The 22,123-nt window shown below is 41.3% G+C and overlaps 1 protein-coding gene across 10 annotated transcripts in view; it reads right to left on the reverse strand.

Annotated features, from left to right (window-relative positions):
• The window catches only part of dnmt3ab (DNA (cytosine-5-)-methyltransferase 3 alpha b), a 608,585-nt gene that overhangs the window by 199,106 nt on the left and 387,356 nt on the right, over positions 1-22,123 (reverse strand). For 8 of the 10 annotated variants that reach the window (XM_060854172.1, XM_060854164.1, XM_060854156.1 and 5 more), the window contains one exon: positions 998-1,186. The exons of the other annotated variants lie outside the window; for them this stretch is intronic. In XM_060854172.1, the coding sequence (XP_060710155.1) occupies positions 998-1,186 (189 nt within the window). The remainder of the gene's footprint in view (positions 1-997; positions 1,187-22,123) is intronic. 10 annotated transcript variants of the gene reach the window in all.

Below are 22,123 nucleotides of genomic sequence, written 5' to 3' on the forward strand. Positions count from 1 at the left end.
AAGGTGAGGGTGATAGGCCGGAGTGGGGTGGGGGCGGAGAGGTCAGGAAGAGGATTGCAGGTTAGGAGGGCGGTGCTGAGTTCGAGGGAATCGACTGAGACAAGGTGGGGGGAGGGGAAATGAGGAAACTGGAGAAATCTGAGTTCGTCCCTTGTGGCTGGAGGGTTTCCAGGCGGAAGATGAGGCGCTCTTCCTCCAACCGTCGTGTTGTTATGTTCTGGCGATGGAGGAGTCCAAGGACCTGCATGTCCTCGGTGGAGTGGGAGGGAGAGTTAAAGTGTTGAGCCACGGGGTGGTTGGGTTGGTTGGTCCGGGTGTCCCAGAGGTGTTCCCTGAAGCGTTCCGCAAGTAGGGAACACCTCTGGCACTCATATATAAGTGGGAACCATAATTCATTCTACCTTCCTCAACGGTCAATTGAAGTTGCCTTTACCACAATCTGGATGGGATCACCTAACTCTTCACTGACAGTGGATTGAACCTTTCCTCTCTGTACAGCTCAGCCTGGTTCTGGTAACTTTACTAAAACCAACTGGAGAAATTGCTTACACCTGTCTAATCAGACAATTCAAATCTACTGAAAGGGTTAATTCCCCAAACCCAACCAAATTCCAACATGTTCTCAGTTAGAGTGGCACTCCCTGGGAGCACTGCTCAGGAGGTGCTGGCCAACACTGCTTAGCTTATGGATGAGATTTCCTGATTAAAATTTCCTAAGTCAGACCCGATACCTTGAGTTTCTGGTTACGGAGTTAGCCTTTTGGTTCCTAACCAATACCTGCTGCTATTAAGTTCAGTCATTCAGTTAGTGACAGAAAGATGGTATGCTTATTAACAAGATTATAACATCATTAAGGTATCTCTGGGCAACAGAAATGTCCTGTGATATCCACAGGAATTCCTCGGATTACTCTATGCATCCCTGCCTTATGTGCTGGGGGACAAAATTATTTACTGAAACATGTAACCCAGTAGTGTAATGGTTTAGACACTGTACCTCAGTCTGGGGGAGGGGGTGAAGATTCCCACTTCGGGGAAAATATGATATTCTTTCCATCTCACCCCACGGTAAGAGTGCTTCATCTTGGCTAAGCAATGTAGTGGCATTCAAATGAGAAGCATCAGTGGGGTCTGCAGCCTTTTTACTCACCCTCCTACCGGGAGAAGGATACATGGAGGTGAGAGACTAAAGTGAAGGAATAAGAAGACAAAAACAGGAAAAATATAAGTAAATGAAAAGAACACCCATTATGGAACGGGGACAACATTAATAAATTCTCGCTGTTTCTTACCTACAATTGTCGATAAATATAAACTGGCACAAGTAGAAATGGTATCATTGAGACATCACCTTTTGCAGCTGCAGTGTGCTGTGCAGGAGGCAAGCAGCCAACTAACCTATCTTCACCTCTCTTCAATCTGACCTTTGGAGAGACCACCTCCATGTTCTTTAAAATATCGAACCATTGTGTAACATACCACTTCAGCTGATCTTTTAGTCAAAATATTAGTCATTTGGTTAGGCCGTGGAATAGAAGAGAATTTTCCAACATTTCTGTAATGTTGTTGCACCACTTAAAAGGAAAACATTTAATGCTTCAGGTTATTGTCATTTGAGCTCTGAGATTAAACTGTACTGATATAGAGGGTTTACCTGGTGGTGTGAGGGCTGGCCTATGAGGCATAATGGAGGGTAGAGACTGAAGTAATTAAATGAAGTGGCTGATGCTTTGTGCACATGTAGCATGTCTAACACTTGTTCATTGTAAAACCTCATGATTGCAAACTACAGCAATATAACACATCACCTTTTTATTACTAATCCATCTTTCTTATAAGGGATCATCCTGATTACCAAGTTGTGGTGTCATAATTGATTAGTTGGTTGATATACTCTCTTCCTGTACAGAGACTGAAGTGTGTAATCACTGGAGCTGCACTAAGGCATGCAGTTTACCTTAATAATTGTTTTGATCGCATTTAAGAATATCTCCATTCATAAAGATACGATGTGTAGCACATTGTCTTTGTAACATAAACAATCCGTGTACTGATTCCTTCAAGAAAACTGAAATCATGCCAAAGATTCCAGGTGACGATACAATCTTTGCATGACTTCTATATAAAGATTTGACAACTTTAGGTTTTAAACAATAATTTGAAATTGAAAAAAAAGTTGTTTTTTTTGTAATGTGAAGTATCTTTTGATAGAGAACTTACTGCCTTTCCAGAAGGGCAGTAAAATGATACTCTTTGTATCATGTGATTTCAATAATGATAACCATAAACTTGCTGAAATGCAACACATTAGTATTGCACAAGCTTATCAGAATGAATTAAGTCACATATAACACTTTTTTTCCTACAAACAGACTGGTGGGCAGTTTGTTCAACTAACCACAAAATTAAGTTTCTATTTTGGGTGCATGTGCATTCAAGGGTGTCCATGTTTGTGGGCGAAACATCAATAATGGTTTGAACACATGATCTGTGTGAATGAAATCCATCACAATAAATCCTAACAGAATTAAACAATTACATTTAAACTTGACCCTCACCGCATAGGGGTTAGTCAGAATGATCAATGTGTAAGGTTTCTGTATTTGTACAGTGCATGGATTTCAGGAATTCACGACATGCACAACAAATAGGTTAGGCTATCTGCAGCAGCCCAAATTTGGAATATCTACCCAACTATGTTATTGTATGTTTGGAAGGAATCTGGGAAAATATTCTTTCAACTATTATCCTGTAACTCTGAAACCGCAGAACTAATCTGATTGCAACTATTCATTCCTTTCTTGTCCAGCCTGCTCATATTTACATATGACATATCGGTTTTAACAGTTTCTGGTTTCCTGCCTCAGCTCTCTCTTTTGCATTCTGGACACCGCCAGCCCACCCCCGTCATTTCTGGCTCATGTCAACAATACCTTCCCCATCCATACTCCTGCATTTGGCTGAACTTGTTCTCGTATTGAATAACTTTGACAACACTCTCCAGAATGGTATAGCTACAGGAATCCACTTGGATTCCAGCTACACTTGATATTTTGTGAAATACATGGAAGATTCTTTCTTTCTGTCCAACTCAAGTTCTATCCTTCCTTTACGACAATGAGATTCTTTATTTGCTTGCCAAGTGTTCACAGTAAGCCCACTTACTCCTGTAGTCACCATAACTCTACTTCCTCTTACCCACTTCTTTTAATTATTTTATTCCATTTTTCTAGTATCTTGGTTTCAGTCACATCTGTTCTGACAGACCAGATTCCTTACTATTGCTTCAGATACATTTTCCTTTTTCTCAAGTGAAGATTCCATTCCACTGTGATTGATAAGATACACAATTATGTTTCTACCATTTCACACACTTCTTCTTTCACATAACCTGGAGTCCATAAAATAGTCATTCACCACCACCCTCTGTTTTCTATGCCTGAGCCAGTTTTGTATCTGTGGAATGTATCTTTTATCTCTTAAATGTCAATTTTCCTAAAAAGTGTTTCAGATGGGATTTTATCAAACAAGTTTTGAACATCCATTCTCATCAGCTGCACTGTCTTCATTCATCTCCTCTGATATCGCATGAAAAAACTCAAACAGGTCAGTCAAGTACAATGACAGAAATTGCTGGAGGAACTCAGCAGGTCTGGCAGTTTCTTTGCAGAGAGAAAGCAGAGTTAACATTTTGGGTCCAGTAATCTTCTTCTGAGCTGAAGAGTTTGAAACATTAATTCTGTTTCTCTGCCCACAGATACTGCCATCTCCAGCACTTTCTGCTTTAGTTTCAGATTTCCAGCATCCATAGTTTTTAAACAATTTTAGCCAAGTATAATCTGCCTTGAACAAATCCATGCTAATTCTCTTTACTATCCATTTTTGTCAAAGTGACTGCTGATTTTCCCCAAGATTAGTACTTTGAGAAGCTTCCCCACCTCCAACATTAACTGGCAAAATTGTTTGCCAGTTGAATCCCTTGGAAGACTTTTCATTGTGATAGGTATATTGAATGGGTGTCCTGCAGAAGAATGGGTATACAAGCAATAGAACATGGAACATGGAACATTACAGAGCAGTACTGGTCCTTCGGCCCTCGATGTTGTGCTGACCTGTGGAACCAATCTGAAGCCCACCTAACCTTACTATTCCGTCTTCATCTATATTTTTATCCAATTACCACTTAAATGCCCTTAAAGTCGGCGAGTCTACTACTGTTGCAGGCAGGGCATTCCACTCCCCTATTACTCTCTGAGTAAAGACAATTGCTCTGACATCTGTCCTATATCTATCACCCCTCAATTTAAAGCTATGTCCCCTCGTGCTAGCCATCACCATCCAAGGAAAGAAGTTCTCCCTGTCCCCCTATCTAACCCTCTGATTATCTTACATGTCTCAATTAAGTCACCTTTCGACCTTCTTCTCTCTAATGAAAACAGCCTCAAGTCCCTCAGCCTTCCCTCATAAGACCTTCCCTCCATACCAGGCAACATCCTGGTAAGTCTCTTCTGAACCCTTTCCAAAGCTTCCACATACTTCCTATAATGCGGTGACCAGCACTGTACGCAATACTCCAAGTGCGACCATGCCAGAGTTTTGTACAGCTGCAACATGATGTCCCTCTACCAATAAAAGCTAACACACCGTATGCCTTCTTAATAACACTATCAACCTAGGTGGCAACTTTCAGGTACGTGGACACCGAGGTCTCTCTGCTCATCTACACTACCAAGAATCTTACCATTAGCTCAGTACTCTTTATTCCTGTTGCTCCTTCCAAAGTGAATCCCCTCACACTTTTTCAATTAACCTCCATTTGCCACCTCTCAATTCAGCTCTGCAGCTTATCTATGTCCCTCCGTAACCTGCAACATCCTTCGTCACTATCCACAACTTGGCCGACCCTCGTGTCATCTGCAAATTTACTAGCCCATCCTTCTATGCCCACATCCAGATCATTTCCAAAAATGACAAACAGCAGTGGCCTCGAAACAGGTCCTTGTGGTACACCACGAGTAATTGAACTCCAGGACGAACATTTCCCATCAACCTCCACCCTCCGTTTTCTTTCAGCTAGCCAATGTCTGATCCAAACCGTTAAATCACCCTCAATCTCATGTCTCTGTATTTTGTGCAGTAGCCGATCATGGGAAACCTTATCAAAGCCTTAATGAAATCCATATGCACCACATCAAACGCTCTACCCTCATCTACTTGCTGGCCACCTTCTCAAAGAACTCAATAAGGTTTGTGAGGCATGACCTACCCTTCACAAAACCGTGTTGACTACTCCTCATCAACTTATTCCTTTCCAGATGATTATAAATCCTACCTCTTATAACCTTTTCCAACACTTTACACACAACCGAAGTAAGGCTCACTGGTCTATAATTACCAGGGTTGTCTACTTTCCTCCTTGAACAGGGGGACAACATTTGCAATTCTCCAGTTTACTGGCACTATTCCTGTAGACAATGACAACATAAGGATCAAAGCCAAAGGCTTTGCAATCTCCTCCCTGGCTTCCCAGAGAATCTGAGGATAAATCCCATCTGGCTCAGGGAATATATCTATTTTCACACTTTCCAGAATTGCTAACACCTCCTCCTTGTGAACCTCAATCCCATTGAGCCTGTATCTCAGTATTCTCCTTGACAGCATTGTCCTTTTCTAGCAGGAATACTGACAAAAAATATTCATTTAGTGCTTCCCCTATCTCCTCGCACTTCACGTACAACTTTCTACTACGTCCTTGATTGGCTCTAATCTTACTCTATTCATTCTTTTATTCCTGACATACCTATAAATATAATAAATGAACTATAATATTCTGTTAAGGTTTACTACTAGCCTACAGTCAATGTGAAACATAATGATAGTCAATATTTTACTGAAGACAATCGAAAGCAAATTAGATTTTTTTTAGATATTCTCATCTTGCCAGATACGTTGAGGTGCAGTGTTTTATACTGGATCTATTTATCTCAGCTAATGCAAGTAATTAAAATTGTATTGACCCTTGCACCTCCCCACCCCCCGCCCCCTGGGGAGGATGACATTGAAGGTTAAATAAGAGAATGTATAATGCACCCACATTATGTATTAGCAACTTCGGTTCATCAGTCGGGTACCATGCTAGTCACACACACTGCTGTGTCCACACAGAATCCCCTTGCCTTAGTTTACCTTTCCTGCTTTTCTCTTATCTTAATGCGAAAGTTGCTATTAATTGAAAATCAGTTTAGAACATTTATAACAGCTTAACGCTTCTCCAGGTGTGATTTTTAAATACACACATTCCATCAATTTGACAGTTTTTCAGAAACTTCTTACTAGTGTTCCTGTTGAACAAGTTCCTAACTGCAGGCAGGAACCAAGCCAGGAGTATTACTTTTTAAAGTGTCCAACCTCAGAAAACAAATGAACTGAGTTCCCAGCTGTTCTGAGCAGAATCACTGGCCTATTTTGGACTATTCATTGGAGGAATGTTGAAGTGCATGGGTAGTGTCCCTGTCTCTGAACCAGGAGGCCTGCGCTCAAATCCCACCTACTTGAAAGGTGTATAATAACCCCCCTGACTATGCTGATTTACATTTGTTCCTGTAGCACAGTGCGAGGTGTCCCTGTCGCTTGGCCAGAAGAGATGAGTTCAAGTCTCACTTGCTTCAAATGTGCATCATAACAGATCTGAACAGACTGATTAAAACATATTCAGGACTATTTGTTGGAGGGCTCTATGGCACAGTGGTAGTATCCTTACCTCTGGACTGAGAGGCCCAGATTCAAGACCCACCTATTCCTGAGGTGTATAACTGCATCTCTGAACAGACTGATTAGAAAATATGCAGGATTATTCAAAAATTGACTGGACCAGACTTCATTTGGGCAGAGTTTGTAGTATTCACCAAGCACTTGGCTCTTAGACGATTATTAATTTCTGAACTCATGGTGGCACCTTCTCTGCTGAAAACGCTAATGATGAGTTTGCATTTTGCACCTACAGTCAGCTTGCATTTTGTAAATTGTCCGTTCAAAAATAATGCAAGTTACTCTGCTCTGAGACCAGTAAGTTTACTATTAAATTTTTTATATGGTATTTATTTCAAAGTTAGACAGATAAGAGGAGAACTGGGTAGCAATATTGAAATGTTTAATTCTATAGCATTAATATCTTTCTCTTAGGTAAATAGTAAAATTGCCAAATAAAAATATTCACTGAAGCAGATCCATATATTTGTTTAGTGGAATAGCTATCAGAGTGGTTATGATTAACTGGCAAACTCCAGTAAATATTAACGCTTGGAGAACTCTTTCAATGCAGAACCGTATATTAATTGGTGATTAATTACTACTTGGAGAAAGTGTTGAATTGAAACTGAGGCAGAATTAGATTGGAACAAAAATATTGCATTATTTTTGAACGGGCAATTTACAAAATGCAAGGTGACTGTAGGGACAAAATGCAAACTCATCATTAGCGTCTTCAGCAGAGAAGATGCCACCATGAGTTCAGAAATTAACAATCATCTAAGCAATTATATCGAGGCTGTTTCTGCTCAAGAATGATCTGTAGCACATCACAGATTGAAATTGTGACTTAAAGCTGAAGTCTGCTGAGGACAAATATTGTTGCCATAAATTTGTAAAATTTTACAGCACTGAAGGAGGCCATTTGACCCATCGTGTCTGAACTGGCCCGTGAAAGAGCAACCCAGCTATTCCCACTCTCCAGCCTATCTCCATAACCCTCTAACTTCATCACTTTCAAATATATATCCAGCTCTCCTTTGGAATCACCTCCATCATTCTCCCAGTCAGGCGCATTCCAAATCCTAACAACTCTCTGGATAAAGAAGTGTCTCTTCATCTCCCTCCTAGCTCTCTTGTTAACAATCTGTAATTGTGTTTCCTACTTCCTGATATACCAACCAGTGGCAATAGAATATCCTTCTTCACTCTGTCAATGAGGCCACCTCATAAGCTACTTTGCTCCAAGGAAAATAAGCCCAATTTTTCTAAACTTTCCTTATCTAAAGACCCTCAGTCCTGGTATCATTCTCGTAAACCTCCCTTGCATTCTCTCCAGGGCTTTAACATCCTTCTCTATATAAGGTGCCTGGAACTGAACACAATGCTCCAAAAATGGTCTGGCCAATAGGGGTGTAGCGTCACTTCCTTGCTTTTATACCCCATGCCTCTATTTATCAACTCAAGGATCCTATAAGCCTTTTAACAACTGTTCCAACTTGCCTGGCCACCTTCAGAGAATCATGCACGTCAACCCAAGGTCCCTCTGCAGCTGCCCTCCCTCACAGTTGTATCATTGAGCCTGGATTGTCTCTCTGCATTTCTTTTATTGAAATGCATTGCCTCACATTTTTCTGCATTAAAATTCATCTGCCAGGTGTCTGCTCATTTCGCCGGCTTGTTAATGTCCCTCTGAAGTCATTCAGCATCATCTTCACTATTCACTATTCTCCCGAGCATAGTATCGTCTGCAAATTTAGAGATTATGCCCTTCTCCAAATTGTTTATATAAATCAGAAAAAAATAAGGCTCCAAAGATCAGTCCCAAGGGAAGGCTACCGTCAAATCATCTCCAATCTGAGAAATGCCCATCTATATCTATTCTCTCTTTCCTATCTTTTAGCCAACTTAATCAGACTTGAATTCCTGACAGTCCCACCAATGAGTTCTGAAGGGTCTCTGGACTCAAACATTACCTGTGTTTCTCTCTGCACAGATGCTACCAGACCTACTGAGTTTCTCCAGCACTTTCTGTTTTTGTTTTAGTTCCACCACAACAGTGCACAAAACAATTCCAGGAAAAGTAAAGTTCTTACAGCGTATTCTCACAGTGTTTGGAGAAATGATGCTAAAAATCTACACAAAACCAGGTAAGAGTCCAACAGGTTTATCTAGAAGCACTAGCTTTCAGAGCGACGCTCCTTCACCAGGTGCTTCATCAAAAGGAGCAGTGCTCCAGAAGCTAGTGCTTCCAAATAAACCTGGTGTTGTGTGATTTTTCACTTTGTACACCCCAGTCCAACACCAGCATCTCCAAATCATGGAGAAATGGTGTATGCTCTCCCTAGTTTAGGAGGCTCTATCAAAATTTTCATTATATTCTCATCAAATAGTATTGCATGGGAAAAGATGTTGACAGATAACATTTTGTGAAACTTGTCCCCAGCTGTTTTGAGTAGGATCTCTGGTCTATTTCAGGACCACTCAAAAATTTATTGGAGCAGATCTCGTTTGGGCAGTGAACCATAATTTAAATTGAAATGTTGTCAAACTATTCCCCGTTCCCAGTGTAAGAAGGCAGTGGGCAGATGGAAGCTGTCTCGAATGCGTCTTCATGAGGAAAAGCACAAAGTAAAATCAGAGGGAATTTTTTTTGGAGTCAATTAACTTACTCAAGAGTAAATGGGTGATGATATATATTTGCTTGAAGTGTTTATGTTTCAAATCATATGCTTTTTTTGATTAACTTGTGACATTGCTTTTATTTGACATGGCTTGTTCTCACAGCTGTTGCTAATCGGCACTATAATACAGTCTCGTTTAAAGAAAATTATGTTATTGTGCTTTGGTAGGACTTTGAGAAAATACAGAGGCCATTACTTTCCAGAGGCCTCCTCAAAATTAAAATAATATTTCTGTATTTTCTCACTGACTTGACAGGGTGCATGCTCTGTCAGAGAATATTAACTGATGTTTATATTGTTCTTTTGAGAACTGACTAAATTTCTTTCTGGTTTCTGAGGTGCTGCTTGGATAAACTAACATTAAAGAACAGAAATGAATGTGGCTCAAGCAGTCAAGGGAAATATGGTGGGATGATGTATGTAATGTGGAGATCAAATCCTCTTCTGATTGAGCCAACAGCAGGAATGTTGGATGGAGAGGAGGATGACCTGTGACTCACTCGGCAGACTGACAGAGACAGCCTCCTGTAATGTGGCTGCAAGACCTGGTACATGAACCTATGGCACTACAGGCAAGAACTTACAACTCAGCACTATGACAACTTGAAAACTTAATGAAAAGTAGCAAAACACATGCAGCCCTACAGGAGTATTCAAAACAAACCTCAGAGTTGTAATTTCTTTGTGGTTTTCATAGTAAAAAAGAGAGGCCTAAAATTCCTCTGAATGACAGATTTAGTATAAAAATCAGCAAAAGAAAATGCCATGAAAATGTAAAATCAAATATTAAATTGTAATTTAATCCACTGTTTCCATACGTTCAGCTATATTAAAAGGCAGATTCTAACCGAAAGAAAAACAGTTAGAAATGTAAGACTGATTTTGATCTCTGTATTAGCCTCACGCCATTTTCTTAGGAAAAAGATGAAAAGACACCAACAAAGACAATGGATTTCCTGGAACTGTTCATAGCCTCAGTCATCAAGGAGGATTGAGCTATTCACAAGGTAATTGCCTGGACAATAAAAATTAATTACCTCAGCTGTAAGTTGCTGAAGAGGAGCTGTGTAAGACACAGCTGGATCTCCATATTCATTGGGATATATAAGCAACTTGGAGAGAGATCACATGACAATCTTTCGGAGTGGATATGAGAATTGTGATCTGGAGTATCAAGTGAGTGTCGCTCTCTCCATCTCTTCCCTTCAAACCCCACTTAATGCTCTGACCTCCACCTTTCTAAGAAGAAGTGTCTCCACAGAGACAGAGAAAACAAGAGCAGGAGTCGGCCATTCGGCCCTTCGAGCCTGCTCTACCACGCAATAGGTTCACGGTTGATCATCCAACACAGTATCCTGTTCCCACTTTCTCCCCATTTCCTTTGATCCCTTTGTTCTCAAATGCTTTCACTGTGCAGGACAACATATGATTTCCCTTCTTCAGTCCCTGCTCCACCCGCTCGCTTACTTTCAGTGACTGGTGCACAAAGACACCCAGGTCTCATTACACCCCCCCCTTTCCCAATCTACCACCAGTCAGATCATAATCTGCCTTTCTGTTTTTGCTCCCAAAGTGACTAGTGAGGTACCGCATTTTTCCATATTACATTTAACCTGCCACTCATTTTCCCCCTCACTCAACTTGTCAAATCACAGTGAAACATCACTGCGTTCTCCTCACAGCTCACCCTGCTACCCAACTCGAGTCATCTGCGAACTTGGAGATATTGTATTTAAATAAAGTAAGTAAAATAAAGTGAAGTAAAATAAAATGAGTTCTGGTGAAAGGTTGCTGGATGTGAAACATTAACCCTGCCAGCCCTGCTGAGTTTCTCCACCAATTTCTGTTTTTGTTTCAGATATCACATTGAGATCCCTCATCTAATAATTGGGAATCAATCACTGATTCTGTGGTACCTCACTAGTCACAGCCTGCCATACAAAAACGACTCATTTATTCCTAGCCTTTGTTTCCTGTCTGCTAAGCAGTTCCCTCTCCACATCAGAACACTGCTACAACAGGCAGAGACTTTCTGTGAAAAGCCATTGGGTTTTCTAGGTCAGTGAGTCCGAGTGAAAAGAGAATGTACCTGCCATGAATGAAAAGGCTGAGTGAGAACCAAAATATCCGCACGCAATCAGCAACATTTTATTGATTTTGCCTTTTTGTCTACATCTGACCTGATCAAATTCAAAATCCTAAGGTTGTATTTATTTTTTGCATGTTTCAGGACTGTGCACATCTGTGTCCATTTGTGTGAAGTAGGATGTATTTTTTGCCTGGATGTATTTCAGCACTAACATGTCTAACTCGAGAACACCTGCCTGGTCTCCATCCTGGCAACTGGAGCACCCTTTGAAAATGTAATCCCTCTGCGACCCAAATAAGGAATGGGAGTAAAAGGAAAATCATTTCATCATTCCCCACCTGGTAGAAAACTTGCTCTGTTTTGTATTTATTGCTTTTTTTAAAAAACAAAAGCAGAGACTGCAGGATCTCAACTCACAAATAGTCTTATCATGAATATTCTATGGTTTGTTGCATTGGTTAAAAGATGGTATCTGAATTCACTATTGTCAAATCAAATGCCCCAGTGACTCAGCATTCTTTCCAAAATAAAAATGCCACGGTGGGTTAGAAGTTGTCATGACTACTGCCCTTAAATACATGTTTTTGTGTAAAATTAAAAATAAAATATTTTACAACCTATCATTGTTTATAATACAAGTTGGTTAAAAGTTAAACACTGTGTGCAGAGGAAAATGTACCCTTTAGTGTTCTAAAAGCAGAAAAGCAGCAAAAGCTAAACAACATTTCCTTAATGACAGTCCTTTCAGCATTTGAAATGTAAACATCATTATTTGTATTAATATATCAATTTATCAGCATTTCAGTTGTTTAGGTGAAATCTAACAGCTGCTTTTAATCTTAATTACCAATAACGACTACATGTCAATTTTTAAGGAACATGCGCATCACACAAATACTAGGCAGTGACTATTTTCATTAAGAGACAGTCTAATGACATTCAATGGTGTTACCATCACTGAATCTCCCACCATCAACAGCCTGAGGTTTACCATTAAACAGAAACTCAATTGAATTTGCCACATAAACACAATGGCTACAAGAGCAAGTCAGAGAATGGGATTACTGTGGTGAGTAACTCACCTCCTGACTCCTAGATCCTGTCTACCACCTACAAGGCACAAGTCAGGACTGTGATGGAATACTTCCCATTTGACTGGATGGGGGCAGCTCCAACAACAATCAAGAAGATTGACACCATCCAGGGCAAAGCTGCCCACTGATTGGCACTACATCCACAAACATCCACTCCCTCACCCCCCCCCCCCCCAAACAATGCTGTGTAGCAGCAGTGCATACTATCTACAAGATGCTCAGAAGAAATTCACCAAAGATCCTCAGACAGCACCTGTCAAACCCACGACCACTTCCATCTAGGAGGAGAAAGGCAATAGGAAGCTGAGAGCATCACCATGTGCAAGTTCTCCTCCCAGCCAATCACCATCCTGACTTGGAAATAAATCTCCATTCCTTCACTGTTGCTACGTCAAAATCCTGGATTCCCTCCCTAATAGTATTGAGAGTCGACTTACCTCTCAAGGGGCAATTAGGGATGGGCAATAAATTCTGGGCCCAGCCAGTGAAGCCCACACTCCATGAGCAAATAAAACACAGTTCAGTAAAAGTTTTTCAGTAGACTGGAAAAGTTATTATGATTGACATTGTGGAAAGCAAATTATTATCGCCATAATCAGACAAGGTATAGTCCAGCGGAAGTATTCTTTTTGACACTGCTAATCCAGTGGAATGTTTGGTATAGGTAATACTGTTATTAGAAAAAGAGTTACATTCTCAAGCATCTCAGTCCTAGATTTTCAATTTTTCTGTGTGTTGCCTGAGGACAGTGTAGAGATCATGAACTGATAACATTCATTCAACATAACCAAAGAATAACCTTTCTAACAATGATGGAATTGTGTACAGTAATTCTTTCTATATTAGTAATTTTCAAACCTCGTTGCACATAGACTATTCAGGTTGGACAGAAGTTTCCACTTTGAGAGATCACCTCCAGGTCTGAGCCCAGTCATTCTCCCTGCCCACTGTGAAACCACTCCACAGAGCACCAGGCAAGGATGGCACTATCTTCTGAGAAACCAATGAGGTGATGTTGGGTTCCACCCTGGAGAGATTCTGTCTTAAGTCAAGCCCTTTGTTCATTTGGTTGCTGTTCTATGTTTTCAGTTCCACAGTGTGTGCTGTAACAGTAATATAATCCTTGCTTAAAAAAGAATTCTAAGAGCATGGTGCTGGAAAAGCACAGCATCTGAGGAGCAGGAGAGCTGATGTTTTGGGCATAAGGCCTTGCTTCAGGCTGTGCTTTTCCAGCACCACACTGTTCGACTGTAATCTGTAATCTCCAGCATCTGCAGTCCTCACTTCCTTCTCCTCAAAAAAAATTGTCTATTTTGCGATATCACACGAGAGTTCAGTTCTCAGCTCAGCCTGCTTTGCATTTTAAATCAGTACACATGTGGAGATCCACCTGATATAGTTCTGCTCTGCTGATTAAGTATGCTGTATATTGGAGCAGAGAAGTGTAGAAAGAGACCATTCAACCCATCAAGTCTGCACTGACCCTCTGAAAAGAATCCTGCCTTAGATAAAGCATTCCGCACCCCCCCGTCCCCCCTCCCCTACCCTCACCCCCCCACCCCCTGATTGCCATTACACTGCAGTTACCATGGGTAATTCACCTAGGCTGCACATCTGTGGATCGTGGGAGGAAACTGGAGAACCCAGACAAAACCTATGCAGACACAGGAAGAATGTACAAACTCCACACCAACAGTTGCACAATGCTGGAATCAAACCCTGGGTCCCTGGCACTGTGAAGCAGCAGTGCTAACCACTCAGCCCCAATACTATCAGAAAATACTTTGTAAAACAAACAACTATCACTGAATTTAACAGCTGCAATTTAACAGCAATTCCGGGTGCGATATTTTTTGGAAGGTATTCCTGTCCATGCATTATATCTGGAGGAGAATGACTAAAATGTTACCAGAGATAAGGGGCTTGCTTAGGGTGTACGCTGTACTGCATACTGTACTCTGTTGAAACATTTCAATCGCAGATACAACACGTATTCAATATTTCACAAACAGAAATTAGATAGATGAAATAACTTGATTTATTAATATTTTCAGGAATAAATATTGGCTACAACATTAAGAGAACAACTTGGTCATTTTCAGATAGTGCCTTGGGATTTTCTACGTTCAGGTGAGAGGGCAGTGAGCTGAAGTCAAAGCTGATCTCCAAAGCAGCACTTCCCTGGCCCTGCATTGAGGTGTCAGCCTGGATTATGTGGTTCATTTTCCAGAGCAACACTTGAACCCACAACGTTCTGATTCAAAAGTAAGAGTGTGCCAAGGACAACATCTAAGGAAACCAAATCCAAGATCAATCTTCAGTGAAGTAAAGAAGTTCTCCTGTTTACCATATTTGGTTCACATTTTAAAAAACGATTTACTTTTAGTGTGCTGATGTGTTACTTTGTACAGAGGAAAAACAGCAACTGGCTTTCATAGCTTGACCTGGTTGGTTTTTCTCAAAGTTTGAATGGACATTGCTGTGTTTATGCTAAGAAGTGTTTTGCTAAAGTTGCACTGTCTTTGATGTTGGCTTACTCTAATTCCTGGCACCGGTTCTACTCTTTACAAACCTGCTGTAATGATTACACTGCATTAAATCATAGACATAGACAGACCCAAAAAGAAATGTGATTTGTGTTGCAAAGTTCAGAATTCCCTCGGCATTGCAATAAATTAATATGAACTGAGACTCACGTATATGAAATGTGAGATTCTAACCATAACACTCACTCCGAGCCAAGCCCTTTTTCCCAGCTGGGCCTCATGAAGAGAATACTGTACCAGATGTGGGACAGTTTTATTCATAACTTCAAGGATTGTTTAAAAATGATGTTATGGCCAAAGATGAGAGAGATATATGAGGAAGGTTTTCAAGTCAGCCCCAAATTGTGTACGATATTTGTAGTGTTATCAAAGGCACCCACACAAGATGATACTCAGGAGAAAACAACGGTTTTAAAAAGGTTGCACCCCATTTGAAGTTTATGCGTGAGCTGCAGGCATCTAAAAGCATGCTCCACTGCAACAAACCAGGTCAGTGCAGCAGCAATTGACAGGGTTCCGAAGGCACCCATCTCCTGGGTTAATGTACATGCTCCTCCTTGTATTCCAAAAACTAAAGAAAAATGAACAGCTTCAGACTGGTTTATGGCAATCCTTTACACTAGTAATGCCTGGATTAAAAAGTGCGATTTGTGTGCTTTGGTCTTTTTCCTGCTGCATATAATCAACTGGGGTTCAACCACTTGTGGGGAACTCTGCATTGGATATTTAAACAGTCTCTCACCTGTTCTGGTCAAAGTACTGATGGTAATTTCAAAGACTCCCTGAAATTTGTATTAGTGAGTCCACAGTCCCTGCTTCATCATCTGTCCATTTTCAGGTAGCAACCTGGCATCCAGGAACAGAACGGTAAGCACCACGCAATCTTAAATGCTTCACAGAAATGAGTTTGCACACACCTTGATTACTGCCATGCAAATGAAACAGAGTGACAGCTTACCATGAGGGGAGATGGTGCTGTAGTGACAATGCCACTGGACTAGTAATCCAAAACTGTAGGTTAGGGTTTTGAAGACATGGGTTCAAATCCCATCACGGTGAAAATTGAATTCAATAACAATGCAGAATACAAAGTTAGCCTAATGGTGACAATGTAATCCCTGTTGATTGCACTAAGAGGGAAGAAAAATATTGGCTTTACTGATGTCCTTTAGCAATTTGAGGGGATGTGAACAGCCTGCCCCAGCCTTTACTGAAACCACGAGGTTTATACTCGAGGAGATGTAGGAAACCAAGAGTAAGCACATGAAAATTAGAATGTGCTTATGAAGAAATGTTTTGTTGATTTTCTGTTTTTCAGTTAGATCATTTAAATATGTATCTTTTGCACCATTTTACCACCTTGTTCATTCTTGGTCTCGAGGTGGCTGATGCGTGGGAAGAGATGAATTGACATGGACCAATGAGATTGTACAAGGAAGGAACGATAGATTACAAGACTATCTCACGCAATTCTCCCAACTTTCCTGCAATGTTCATGTCAGCCATTGGTTGAGAAAGCTCATCCCAAAATTGAAACATTTGGATGGGAATCACATCAGTGAGTGGTTGAGGGGCTTATCTGTGTGCAATAATATCTGACCATTACTTAATCTCAGCTCATTTATAAGCAACTTGCTATTATCCCAGGCAATGCCAGGAAACTAAACAGTGGCAGTTACCAAAGTGAAAGCCTGGCCTGGTAACTGGTGGTGACCGCTCAGCCTCCCTCTTGGCTGGCATTCCCCAACATCTCGGGTCATTGTCACAGTTCACACGCAGCAACCACCTGCACCTGACACCTATGGGAAGATTGGCATTGGACAAAAACCAGCCTCATCACATCAGCATGGCCCATCTCTGACAGTGTCACTGAGTCCAGCACCTTGACAGTGTGCTTTGGAGGTCACTGGCCCTGTACATGATAATGGGGGCAGGCAGCCCAGCTCCTACAGTGGAACTGAAGGTATCTCAGAGCTGTTCGCATATTCTCTCAGCTCTCACCCACTTCACATTGACTTGGATGGTAGCAGCATTTCTGTTGAGCCTTGCCTTTCACAGCAGACACATGGCCAACCTGAGGGGGGTGGGGTGGAAATAAGGAGTATGACAGCCATTCATGGAAGATGTATAAGACTCTGGTGCGGCCTCATCTGGAGTATTGTGTGCAGTTTTGGTCGCCATACTATAGGAAGGATGTGGAGGCATTGGAACGAGTGCAGAGGAGGTTTACCAGGATGTTGCCTGGCATGGTAGGAAGATCGTATGAGGAAAGGCTGAGGCACTTGGGGCTGTTCTGATTGGAGAAAAGAAGGTTTAGGGGAGATTTGATAGAGGTGTACAAGATGATTAGGGGTTTAGATAGGGTAGACACTGAGAACCTTTTTCTGTTAATGGAGTCAGCTGTTACTGGGGGACACAGCTTTAAATTAAGGGGTGGTAGGTATAGGACAGATGTTAGGGGTAGATTCTTTACTCAGCGGGTTGTGAGTTCATGGAATGCCCTGCCAGTAGCAGTGGTGAACTCTCCATCTTTATGGTCATTTAAGCGGGCATTGGATAAGCATATGGAGGTTATTGGGCTAGTGTAGGTTAGGTAGACTTTGGTCGGCGCAACATCGAGGGCCAAAGGGCCTGTACTGCGCTGTATTTTTCTATGTTCTATGTTGCGTGTAATTTGGAAAGCAGCAGACCATGAGCCTTGGTGGAAATGGGCACAATACCAAATATTGGAAAAGTGTGAGGTACCAAACAGAAGATGGTGGTATTTACAGTTGCATAGCACAGAAGGTCATTAACCACATTGCAGTATTGCTGCTATCCTCCAGACCATGGATACCACACTGCCCTGGGCGAGGGTTGGGGGGGGGGGGGGGGGGGGGAGGCTACTTCAGGGCAGGCTGGTAGCAGTTGGCATAGTGTGCAGCTGGGGTGTAAAGATGTGTGTGAATGCCGGAAGGTTCTGGTGCCCACAGCAAGAGCAGTGTTATGGAGATGGCATGTATGCTTCATGAGCTGAGCAGTGTAAAGTTCCACAAGAAAAGTCGTACGGACTCACGGAGGGAATCCCTTGTGGAACGTGGGTGTCAGTATTTACTGCCCATTCCTCGTTGGCCTTGAGAAGGTGGGGGTGGGCTGCCTTTCTGAACCACTGCAGTCCGTAGCTATAGGTGGAACTACAATGCCCTGAGGGAGGGAATGCCAGAAGTTTGACCCAGCGACAATGAAGGAATACCAATATATTTCCAAGTCAGGATGATGAGTGGCTTGGAGGTGAACTTACAGATGGTGGCATTCCCATATATCTGCTGCCTTTGTTCTTCTAGATGCAAGTGATCATGGGTTTGGAATGTGCTGTTTAAGGATCTTTGGTGAATTTCTGCAGGGCATCTTGTAGATGGCACACACTGCTACTGCTGAGTATTGGTGGGGGAGGGAGTGGATGTTTGTGGATGTGGTGCCAATCAAGTGGATGCTTTGTCCTGAATGATGTTGAGTTTCTTGAGTGTTGTTGGAGCTACACCTATCCAGGCAAGTTGGGAGTATTCCAACACACTCCTGACTTGTGCCTTGTAGATGGTGGACAGGCTTTGGGGAGTTCATGTCCTGGAAATGAAAGTTGACATACTGCATCCAGATTCCTAATTCCACTGACAATGTCCCTGGTTTTAATCACCAGCTCCTTTCAAACTAAGTGCTCCTTTCAGAAACGTATCTCCTCAAATCCGCTACCTCTTGAAGAGTTTGGTTACTTTTATCCCAAACCCCTGGAAGTGAATATATCATCGCCATGCCATCCGAACAAGCCATACTAAACTGTGATACTAAAAATGAAATGTTATCATAACCGTTTTAAGATGGCTGATTATATTATTACTAAGAATGATTAACTGTTTTAGTTAGCTAATATTTAGTTGTTTTAAATCAAACTAAAATAGTTTTTAAACTCCAGAGTAAATTACTGACTGTCCAGAATCACTCCCATGTTGTCTTGTATTTTTGTCATTCCATCAATCATAAAAATTGGCAAACCATAGAAAGCTATGAAGGGACAAATGATTGCTTCCGTATTAAACACAAAATGTTTTTCTTCAGGTACCTACTAAGCAATTCCCAACTCTAAGCTTAAAGGGAAAATAAATTGAAAAATTACAGTGCAGCCTATAACCCATCATCATCATCAGCAGCAGGTGATGTTATTGGAAAGTACTCAGTTTGTTTTTCAAGATTGTGTTGGTTTGACACAGATATATTGAGGATGACTGTCACATGCACTTTTTCCACTCTGCCAAAAATAGACTGGAAAACAAAATGAACCAAAAGAAACACAAAACAAAATTAATCCCAACAAACAGTAAATCAAGGAATTACTGAGTGCTCTCCAACTCCCAGCATTATGTCAAACCTGGCCCCAGGTATTATGGCTAATCCTGATCCAGCAAACAAAAGATCATTGGCACTGAAATGACTCCACAGAGGTCAGTATCCTGTCACCAAGTCCCCTTTTATTTACATGTGGAGAGTCCGTGACACTGATCCAGCTCCCTCAGAGCCAGCTCTCAGAGTGAACAGAATCCCTGACATTCCTGTTTAAATCTGTCAGTCAGGGTTCCCTGATTGAGCCTATTAATCTGGTCCAATCAGGGAACTCATATTCTGTGAGGCCTACCTGGCTGACCTCGTTACAATCACGACAGTCACAGAATCTGTGGAATTCATTGCCATGGAAGGCTGTGGAGGCCAGGTCATCGAGTCTACTGAAAACAGAGATAGATAAGTCCTTGATTGCCAAGGGGATCAAACGTTACAGGGAGAAAGTGGGAAAATGGGGTTGAAAAAAATCTATCAGCTATGATTGAATGGCAGAGCAGACTCAATGGGCTGAATGGTCTAATTTTTGCTCTTTTATCTTATGGTCTTATGGTCACTTACGATACCTGCACTGGTCTATAAACCTGCACCGTCTCATAATTATGGCTGATGGCCGATTGATGTGTCAAAATGTTTACGTATTCATTGGAAGCCTTAACCCACTGAAAACAGATTAACATTTCTTTGTGAATTAGGACAAATAAGTAAGGCCAATGAAAACATTTCCATGAAAAGTTAGGTCAATCACATTATACCAAACAAATCCTCTGAACGTTTGCAGGTTTTGACAATTGCTCCATTTTCCAATTGACAAAGGCCGCCAACATACTGGGCATAAAGTCATTCACTCAAAACTAGCACAGTCAAGAAGTAAAATAATCCTCATACGTGCAGGGACACATAGGTTGACTCATACATATAGGCACATACATGGAAAATAAATACTTAGCTTCAAATGCAAACACTCTCTTTGTCACATTACAAATCGTTCACCATTACCAAACGTGCAAACATATTAAACGTATTCATGACAAATTTATTTCACAGTGTGCATAGCACAACAAAGTTCAAAATCATTTGTAACTGCAAGCTGGGAATTTTTATTTGTTTTGTTCCTTAAAAAATATTGCTGCACAGCATATAATTAATACCCAGATGTCCAAAAATAATTTAACATCATATTCTCACCTATAAATATTTTCTTAAACACCATCTTCCTGTGAGTGTTTACAGAAACACCTATTGAGTCACTTAGATTACTGATGTTCCAACATTTTATTGTCTATAAAACAACATAAGCCCAATGATATTTTTAGCGTGCTAGAATATAAAGGGACTTTGATGATAATTTTGAGATCTGATGTGATCTTTGTCACTGAAAAAAATATTTTTTACTGCGCACAGTATGTGCATTGAACTTCAACTGCATGTCACCACAAAACCATCGAAATATCATTGAGCCTTATCTTGTTTTAAGGTCACACTGCAGTCAGGGCTTCAAACGTGAATTGTCCAACCAGCAATGGCAGGTATAATCTTCCCAGCTCATGAACGATGCGGGCATTGGTGGGAAAATTCTGTGAGGTTGGCAATGAGGAGTTTCCAAAATCAAGAGCAACAAGACTGTCTTTTTCCAACCACATGATGAACAGCAAAACAAGATTCTTGTTACTGAGCAGCGAGAGGCCTGTTTGAAGGCACAAACATCCTCTCATTTCGATGTGCAGTTTCTCATTCTCTCTCCTGCTGGACAGAAACTAGAGGCTGACAGTTCGCATTACAAAACACGGACTGGTCTTGTAGCGGCTCCGGGTTCGTTGCCTGCCTCTCCAGTCATCGACATCCCAAAGACAGTGATCACTCACACTCTGCGTCCTGCATGTCCTGCAGTGGCAAACAGGGGGTGGCAATTTCCCTCTGTCAGGCATGTGTGGCTCAATTGACGGGGCCTATGCAGACCAGCGGCTGACAGCCAGTACCTGACCAGGTACAAAGCTGGGCTTTAAAGATACCACTGGAATCCTGGGAGTCTTGAGACTGGTCAATATTTCTGACTGTGGCAAGCGAGAGAAGGTGATGATCAGGTACCATGGGGTTGTGGTACTTCAGTAATAAGGCAGGGCTGGGATGATAGCGCAAGGACGTTCACCAGACTGACTGAGAAAAATTCTTCAGAAAACTCGCCAAAAATGGCACCTGACTAATTTCTGGTAAATTCAGTCCACAGGGAAAGAAAGCATGGGGGACCCAATCAATTTACTTTTAATTTTCATCAAAGCAGAAACATAGAACCAAAAATGAGCAACATAACCCTCAGTGCTAAAACGTACCATCTCACCAACTGCTCCCTTTCCTGTTAAATAATTCTACTCAGAACCAAAATAGACACACAATGAGCAGAAACAAAAGCTTTTTAATCTCTTTGTTCGCTTAACTCAGGCAAAGATCTCTAGAAGATACACAACCATAGATCAGACCTTGCATTTGATCAGCTTATTGCTTTGTAATGAGTAAAAGTAAAAACAAAATAAAATACAACTGACATTAAAATGGATTAATATACTCTTCCTTTGATAACATTAACTCTGATTTCTC

This window comes from Hemiscyllium ocellatum, chromosome 3, assembly GCF_020745735.1.
Source record: "Hemiscyllium ocellatum isolate sHemOce1 chromosome 3, sHemOce1.pat.X.cur, whole genome shotgun sequence".
In the NCBI taxonomy this organism is placed as follows: domain Eukaryota; kingdom Metazoa; phylum Chordata; class Chondrichthyes; order Orectolobiformes; family Hemiscylliidae; genus Hemiscyllium; species Hemiscyllium ocellatum.